Genomic DNA, 9,201 nt, shown 5'->3' on the forward strand with positions numbered 1-9,201 from the left:
CGATCGAATGAAAATGGACCGTATTGCTATTTCTGTTGAGCCTAGTTTGTTTTGCATAACGTCAATACTACTCGTGTCAAAATGTCAAACGGAGCGCAATGTTGTTATTGTTTACGCATACGCAATACGCATTTTTTTTTAAATTAAAGCGTGTGAAACCGCGGGGCACAGCTAGTATATTATAGTTAGTAATTCAAAGTAAAGTCGTCGTAGTTTTTTAGGTGTATTTCAAAACTAATTCAAGTTCCACTGAGTCACATTATGCTCTGTAATTGGAAAACGCACACTTTAGCCACTTCTAGCGGAATTTCGAAAGTGATTTATTTACAAAACTGGCAACTTTTTTCTTTGATGTAGCCATAAACTAGATTGTCCTAACGGCAACACTGGGTAGGACTGATATACCTACCTAGGTAATCTTTTCAGGTAAAATATTGAACGTTATTCACTGATGTTAAGTCGGTGTGTGTGCTATTTATAAATGTCTCCTTCAACTTAATTCAATACCTATTAGAGAGAAATTGACTTTCGGTCTAGTTTTATAAGTGACACAACAAATAACGTGAAAATGGATGTCGATACTGGTAAGTTAAACATACATTATTTTTAACCTCCTGTAATAAAGTATTATTATAAATTTACGTGTTCATTATTTTATTACCACGTTATGGAAGCGTTTTTTTTTTCTCGCCTAGTATAAATTACCATAGAAATTGTGCTCTGGTATAGTTTACGCGTCGATTCTGCTCTGTATGTTTCTAGAATTCTTGATAAACCATTCTTTCAACGATTTGATTGTTTACGTTTTTTACGACCGTTAATCCGTTATACTTAAATTGTGAGACTTTGGTAATGCTATTACTGTTTTTGTTGCAAAGATTCAGCAGCTTAACATTAAAAAATCAATGTTTGTCTAGTTTAATTTTTACGGTTCGTTTGATAAATTTGAAATATCTAAATACTGTGAACATATTACTAAAGATGACTTAATAAACACATTTCGCCATCAAATCCTTTGCCATGAAGTGTGATATTGTTAATGGCAAAATTAAACTTCGAACTGCTCGCTTGTCAATGCATGTCAGGTTCTAGAAAATAGCTTTGTAAGGGGTATAAAATGATATGCTTTCTCTCATCTGTCATCTCTTTTAGGATCTATGGGTAAATCTGATAGTTCTGTTCCTTAGTTTACCATTTCTCTTCAAAGTTCTCAGCAATTCATTACAGTTATATATTTTCTTACTACCTGTATTTACTTTGTTGTGTTCTTCAATCATTTATTGGTCACAGTTCATTAAGGATGAAACTTTCATTTTTAACGCCTTTAGTGTTAAGGTATTCATATTCTACAGTAATTATCAAAGCGACAGCCAAAGGTACCAAAAAAAACAAAGTTCAATTAAAAATTAAATTTCATGTTACAAAATTATAATTAATGATATATAACAATTGTTCGATGTGAGAAACAAGAGTGACTTAAAAATAAAGAAGCAGCTTTCAGTCAGGGCATCGGGTTGTGTTGCATTCTTCGTGTTGGGTCGTTTTCACACGGCGCGATGCTCAAATGGGAATGTTTCGCAACAAGCTCCAGCTATCGATTTGAGTCGTGGGAATGTTTCGAAGCAAACTCCGTTCAGCAAATGTTCTTCTTCTTGTATAATGTCTTCCGTGAGGATTTTCCAATGTCAGAGTGAGTCTATGGTTTTATGTTTAGGGTAAATGCTCTGCTAAGAATATTGGTGTCATGAGAGTACAAGTGTTAAATATTTAATACCTAAAACAAAAACAAACACCAAACTGTTCATTTATTAGATGGACATCACATTACAATTTAATGTTGTTAGTTGATATATACAAACATAAAATATCAATAAAAGGAGTATGTACATACAATAAAACAGATTTGAAATTACAAGGACGGGAATAAGATGGGGGAAGTAGGTCATAGAGAGAAGAATGATTCCTTGGGCAACAGAAAAAGATATGCTCTGGGGTACCTTCGTCGATCCTACATTCACAAAAAGAGTTGTCCCTGATCTTGATCTTCGCAAGAAATACAGGAGTACATGAGTGTCCAAGTCTAAGGCGACATATTGTTGAACAGACAAGTTTGCAAGCTTGACGGTATTGGAAAAACCAAGGTCTTGGAGGAATAAAGTCTTGAATTTCAGCCTAATATCTGCCACAGGTTCTGCTTGACTGAAACCAAAGGTTATTCCATTTAGTCATCATGTGAAACTTTGCAAATGGGATAAGATCCTGGCAATAAACTCTAAATTGACTAAGAATACCAGATATTGTGGCTTCTTTAGAATAAGCATCTGTACTTTCATTACCTGAAATACCACTATGTCCAGGAATCCATGCAAGCACAACCCGAATGTTGTGTGAGTGGTATTTAAAAAATAACTGTTTTATTTTCAGGATGTAAGAAAATTTGTTTCTGGCGTAGAGCGTTTCATAACACAGTAACCTTATATTAATATTTTAATAAAATATAATTATATATTAGTAATATAATATTATAATTTCCTGCTCAAAATATGGAGCAGCCCCATTGGGTTAGTACCTCGACCTTACAGAAGATCACAGCTAAATAACACTGTTTTCAAGCAGTTTTATGTTCCTGTTGGTGAGTAAGGTGATTAGACCTCCTGGGGGAAACTGTAGAGGGGGTCGGCAACGCACTTGCAATGCTTCTGGAATTGCAGACGTCTATTAGTCTATTAGCTATGGTAATCACTTACCATCAGGTGAGCCATATGCTTGTTTGCCGATCTAGTTAAATAAAAAAAAAATTAAGAGTTAAAACTATTTAGCCTGGTTAAAAACCAAAAAAAAAAAATTTTAGTTTTTATAATGTGATTAAATATGTGTATGAATTATATCTTACTAGCGACCCGCCCCGGCTTCGCACGGCTGCAAAAACTATCAGTATTCCTCTATTATATTATGCATGTATTATACATATAAACCTTCCTCTTCAATCACTCTATCTATTAAAAAAACCGCATCAAAATCTGTTATGTAGTTTTAAAGATTTAAGCATACATAGGGACAGAGAAAGCGATTTTGTTTTATACTATGTAGTGATGAAGGTAAAATAACAAAGAAATATGTTTTTATATTGACAATTTTTCTATTTTTACAGATGGCAGGCGGTCACGTTCACGAAGCAGATCAGTGAGTACAAAACAATTGCAACTCAAATTTAAAACATATTTTTATAAATGTGTCATGAAAAAGATTTTGATTGAGTTTTATTATCTTCAAATAAGCATTTTATGGAGATATTAATTTAGAATATCCTTAATAGATGTGCAATGTGTTTATTTTACACTAGCAAGCATATGCCGTAGCGACAACGATTAGCTACATCCTAGGTGTGAGAACTGCGTTTACATTTGATTTAACGCGCCTTAGTTTTTACTAGCGACTCGCCCCGGCTTCGCACGGGTGCAATGCTGATACTAAATATACTACAGAATGTCTTTATTTATAGTGTGAAGCTAACTTATAGCATGATTATTAACATAATAACAACAAAATTCAAATATGCGTCGTTAGATTACACGTTGTTACAGAATGCGTTGAAGAAATAAAGGTTCGCTGCTCGTTCCCCGTAGGTGATAGCGTGATAATTTGAAGCTCCCCAAATTTGAAGTAAATCCATGCAGTACTTTTGGAGTTTATCCCGGACATACATACAGACAAACACAAACAGACAAAAATTCTAAAAACTATATTTTTGGCTTCGGTATCGATTGTAGATCACACCCCAAATATTCTTTTAAAAAAATATTCAATGTACAGTTTTGACTTTCCTACCATTTTATTATATGTATAGATTGTGCAATAACTCATAAAATGTTTGTGTAAATTGTCAGTTTCTGCTCTCATCTAAACTATGGCTCAATACATTGTCTATGATTTTTTTATTACAAAACTAAAAAATTTAAATACGCACAGGTTGAGTCAGACTCGAAGATGTCTCAAGATGGGTCAGTGAGATCGAAATCGGGATCAAGATCTCGCAGTCCGTCGCGTTCTCGGTCACGCTCACGTTCGAAGTCATCGTCTCGCTCGAGAAGCGGCTCCCGCGCCTCATCAAGGTCGCGGTCTGGATCAGCTAAGTCTAGATCACGAAGCGCATCTCGAAGTGTAAAATCTAAATCGAAAAGTCGCTCGCCTAAAGCAACAGAGAAGTCCCCGCGCAAATCAAGGTCTCGCAGTGGTTCTGCAGTATCTACGAATAAATCGCCAGAGCATCGGGAGAGAAGTAAGTCACCTGAAGAAATGGACGTCGACGAAGATGGCCAAGCGAGTAAGTTTTGTGCTTTTACTACACAATTATATCAAGAGTGAGATGTTGGTTAGAAAAAAAAAACTTATTTCTGGAAATATATTTAGTAGGTGAAATATTAAAAGTACAAATATCCTAAGATTGTTGTGTTTAGATGTTTTAAATATTGTTGATCCAATAAAAAAAAGTATTGAAGGCCTGTTTGACGGGCTATGAGTAAAGTTTATCCTGCAGAATATATTACAATTAAACTGTAACAGCTGTAGGTTTAACTGAGGTAGGGCACAGCAGGCATTTCCTGCTCAAAATATGGAGCAGCCCGACTGGGGTAGTACCTCGAACTTACAGAAGATCACAGCTAAATAATACTGTTTTGAAGCAGTATTGTGTTCCTGTTGGTGAGTAAGGTGACCAGAGCTCCTGGGGGGATTGGGGATAGGGTCGGCAACGCGCTTGCGATGCTTCTGGTGTTGCAGGCGTCTATAAGCTACGGTAATCGTTTACCATCAGGTGAGCCGTACGCTTGTTTGAAGACCTAGTGACATAAAAAAAGGTAAAATTGTCCACTAGGACCTGTTTGTCCTCAATTAATAAACTACAACTTCTAGCTTCACAATTTCGAATATAAATAGCTAGAATAGTGGATTCGATGGTGAGAACGAATTGTAAATCATAAATTTTTATGTGTGTGTGTGTGTCTGTGTGTGACCGTCATCCGTCAAATAGTTTTAATGGTAACCAGTGAAACATGCTCTAAATACATGTAGTATGTAGTATATGTAGTGGTCATGTTGTATCGAGAACCACCAATATGTTAACGGCTAATCGTAACAGTTATTGTTCCAGCGCGGCGCTCCCACTCCAAGTCTCGCTCGCGGTCGCGGTCGGGATCAAAGTCACGCTCACGATCTAAATCGCGATCACGATCTAAGTCGCGATCAAGATCCAAATCACGCTCACGATCCAAATCACGATCACGTTCCAAATCACGATCACGATCCAAATCACGATCACGTTCCAAATCACGATCACGATCCAAATCACGATCACGTTCCAAATCACGATCACGTTCCAAATCACGATCACGTTCCAAATCACGATCACGGTCCAAATCACGATCACGTTCCAAATCACGATCACGATCCAAGTCACGATCACGCTCCAAATCACGATCACGATCCAAATCACGATCACGATCCAAATCACGATCACGATCCAAATCACGATCTCGATCAAAATCGCGATCACGATCTAAGTCACGGTCAAGATCGAAGTCGCGATCAAGATCCAAGTCGCAATCACGATCCAAGTCGCGATCAAGATCCAAGTCGCGACCACGATCCAAATCACGCTCACGATCGAAGTCGCGATCACGATCCAAGTTGCGCTCAAGATCCAAATCACGCTCAAGATCTAAGTCACGATCAAGATCCAAGTCACGCTCAAAATCCAGATCACGGTCTCGGTCACGTTCGGGATCGGCCAAATCTGGATCTAGGTAAGTTTAAAGTTCATTTATTTGTAGATAAGTTTTTGTAACTATTGCGACCTGGTACGTCTTACAGCAAAATATGGTATAGTTGAAATATTTCTTTGTAACTGAATGAAGAAGTTCCCATATTTTTTTAACGATTTACGTAAATAAACACGAACGAAGCAAGAGCCCTAGCGCGGTTCGTGGTGCGGTGATATCGAATAGGTCAAATGACGTCACAAGCGAATCGGAAACCACACGTTCCGTACTAAATAAATAAACTTCAATCATCAATTTCATTTTTTGATGGATTTCATAAATTCTTTCAGTGATCTATTAGTTTTTATTTATATTTTAATACCATTACGTTGAATATAATATTAACAACATCATGAAATTACTCCATTGTGTAATTCTCAGTGCCGTATTTTAATATCTTAAACTATAAGATATTAGATAAGAGCCAAATCAAATTAATATTCTTTATATTAATAAATTTGAACCGCCATATAGTATCTTATTTTTGAACCAAGGTACCAGCCGCGTTGGCGCAACGGTCACAGCCATGGATTGTACCTGTTGCGCTGGCGGTTGCGGGTTCGATCCCCGCACATGACAAACATTTGTATTGGCCATACAGGTGTTTGCCGTGGTCTGAGTGTTTGTGCAGTCCTTGTGGGTTTCCCCACCGTGCCTCGGAGAGCACGTTAAGCCGTCGGTCCCGGTTGTTATCATATACACCTGATAGCGATCGTTACTCATAGTCGGGAATATATTCGCCAACCCGCATTGGAGCAGCGTGGGGGATTAAGCTTTGATCCTTCTCCTACATAGGGCAAGAGGCCTATGCCCAGTAGTGGGATATTACAGGCTGAAGCGTCAAGATACCAGTAGGTAGAATTATATTTTAAACGATAAAGACCTAACTAATATACATATAGGCTGTAATTTTGTTAGAATTAATAAGTTATTTACGAAATGTGTTAATTATGATAAAAATCTCATTGCAATATACATTGCAATTAGTAGAAACTAATGATACATATTTAACATTCAGGTCGCGGTCGCGCTCCGGCTCCGGCTCGCCGACGCGTCCAGGTACGGCACCCCTTCACCCCACTAAAATACTATTATTACTATTTATTTATGTATCTATAATTTGTATGTATATTAAAAACAGAAATATGTAGTTATATCAGCCGGCTCTTACCTACAGCACTAGCATTAAGTCGCTCACCTTAGGAACAGACGACCGGCTGAGCGTTGTGACATATTTATTTACCCGCTACCCGTGTGTTCGCAGACGCCAAGCGGCGACGCGTGGTCCGCCTGCAGTCGGACGACGAGGCGGCCGCGCCCGGCGCGCCGGCCGCCGAGGACGAGTCGTCCGGCGACGAGCTGGCGCCCGACTCCAAGACGGCGGACGCGCTGGGCGGGCTGTCGGACTTCGACGCCATGCTGGCGCGCAAGCGGGACGAGCGGCGCGGCCGGCGCCGGCGCCGCGACATCGACATCATCAACGACAACGACGACCTCATCGCCGCGCTGCTGCAGCAGATGCGCCAGGCGGCCGACGACGACCGCGAGCTCAACCGCCGCAACCAGCCCGCCGTGCGCAAGGTGTCGCTGCTCAAGCGCGCCATGTCGCAGCTCATCAAGCGCGACCTGCAGCTGGCCTTCCTGGAGCACAACGTGCTCAACGTGCTGTGCGACTGGCTGGCGCCCATGCCCAACCGCGCGCTGCCCTGCCTGCTCATCCGCGAGAGCGTGCTCAAGCTGCTCATGGACGTGAGTGGCCACTCTCTTGTAGTATGAGGCGAATTGAAGGAATTTAAGATGACTTTAGTTCTATTTATGTAGCTTTGATTTAAACGACTTGTCTCATACAAAAAAAAAAAAATTGTTTTCATAACAGTACTAATGAAGCTTAATCGCTACTTTCAGTTCCCGTCGATCGACAAGTCCCTCCTGAAGCAATCGGGCATCGGCAAGGCGGTGATGTACCTGTACAAGCACCCGAAGGAGACGAAGGCGAACAAGGAGCGCGCCGGGCGTCTCATCTCCGAGTGGGCGCGGCCCATCTTCAACCTGTCCACGGACTTCAAGGCCATGACGCGCGAGGAGCGCCAGGCGCGCGACGAGGCCATGGCGGGCCCGGCGCGGCGCCGCGGCGAGCAGGAGGCGCGCGGGCGGGAGGCGCGCGAGGAGCGCCCGGCGCGGCCCGGCGAGCCCGGCTGGGTGGCGCGCGCGCGCGTGCCGGCGCCCTCGGGCAAGGACTACGTCGTGCGGCCCAAGTCCACCTGCGAGGTCGACATGTCGCGCGTGAGTGCCCCAGGTCCCCCACCTCGCCCCAGTAGCTGGCGAGCCCGGCTGGGTGGCGAGCGAGCGAAGGACTACGTCGTGCGGCCCAACACCATCTCAATCGAATTAATATTTTACATTATTCATTACGATTTATATTTTTCTACATGTATATTGAGACTGTTATCTTAACCGCATCGATCAATTTTCTTCATTCACTCTACGTGACATTGGCGGAATCAACCGTGCTCCGCTGACACAACCGGAAGCCATTAAACCAATCAATCAATTAATCTATATGTATATTACTTTTTACCATTCTATCCTAAAATAAAAGTGAGTGAATATTTTAAAGAAATCTTATTACAGCAAATTAAAAATAAATCTAAAGTCACCTCACTCGCGTCGAAGACATTTCCTGTTACGCGATTTGACGGGTAATGAAATTGTAAAAGTGTTTGGTCGAATAAATAAATAAAAAATATTATTTTGCAGATGAGCAAAAAGAAGATGACCCGCTACGAGAAGCAGATGAAGAAGTTTCTCGATCAAAAGCGTATGAAGGGCGGTACGAGACGCGCCGTCGAGATCTCTATCGAGGGCCGTAAGATGGCGCTGTAGATTCTCTACGGGATAGAAATGAGCTATAGAGAGCGATAACCAGACAGGTCTCCGGGATCTGTTGGCGTCGGCAACAATGTTTCTACGAATTTACTCATGTGCAAAAATTGTAGAAGTTCCAGTGCAATGGTAACATTTCGAAGAAAAATGTTAAACGGTTGCGACAACTGAGTTTGGTGACGTGCAGTGCTTTGACAATGATTTAGCGACTGATGAGTTTGTTTATTATTATAAATAAGATGTATTAAAAATTAATGAAACGTGAAATAAGGCTTTTATTTATATCATATTTGGTGTGTGATTGAGTGAATATGTTAATATGTTGCAATAAATTGCTTGTCAGTGTTGCGGTGGGCGACGTTCGAGTGACTCATTTTTTTATTCACATGTGTAACCTTTTTAGACGAGCAAAATTAAAACATAACTTATGTACTCATTCAAATTAATACATTTTCAGATAAAAATCCTTATAGAATATATAAAACGATAATAGTGAAATTGT

At 40.6% G+C, this 9,201-nt stretch overlaps 1 protein-coding gene across 1 annotated transcript; it reads left to right on the forward strand.

The window, feature by feature from the left end:
- Positions 1-395: 395 nt before the first annotated feature.
- Positions 396-8,966, forward strand: LOC123667569 (protein IWS1 homolog). The gene is made up of 8 exons (XM_045601450.1): positions 396-584; positions 3,152-3,187; positions 3,980-4,324; positions 5,150-5,801; positions 6,835-6,880; positions 7,089-7,565; positions 7,722-8,099; positions 8,574-8,966. The coding sequence occupies exons 1-8, from the start codon at positions 569-571 to the stop codon at positions 8,697-8,699; spliced, it is 2,076 nt and encodes a 691-aa protein (XP_045457406.1). The 5' UTR covers positions 396-568; the 3' UTR covers positions 8,700-8,966.
- The last annotated feature ends 235 nt before the right edge of the window (positions 8,967-9,201 follow it).

This window comes from Melitaea cinxia, chromosome 28 (genome assembly GCF_905220565.1).
Source record: "Melitaea cinxia chromosome 28, ilMelCinx1.1, whole genome shotgun sequence".
In the NCBI taxonomy this organism is placed as follows: domain Eukaryota; kingdom Metazoa; phylum Arthropoda; class Insecta; order Lepidoptera; family Nymphalidae; genus Melitaea; species Melitaea cinxia.

Bases quoted from the DNA above. Each gene is read 5' to 3' on its own strand.
- LOC123667569 (XM_045601450.1), top strand. The intron at 4,325-5,149 runs GTAAGTTTTGTG...TTATTGTTCCAG, and splicing joins CGACGAAGATGGCCAAGCGA to CGCGGCGCTCCCACTCCAAG. The intron at 5,802-6,834 runs GTAAGTTTAAAG...TTTAACATTCAG, and splicing joins TCGGCCAAATCTGGATCTAG to GTCGCGGTCGCGCTCCGGCT.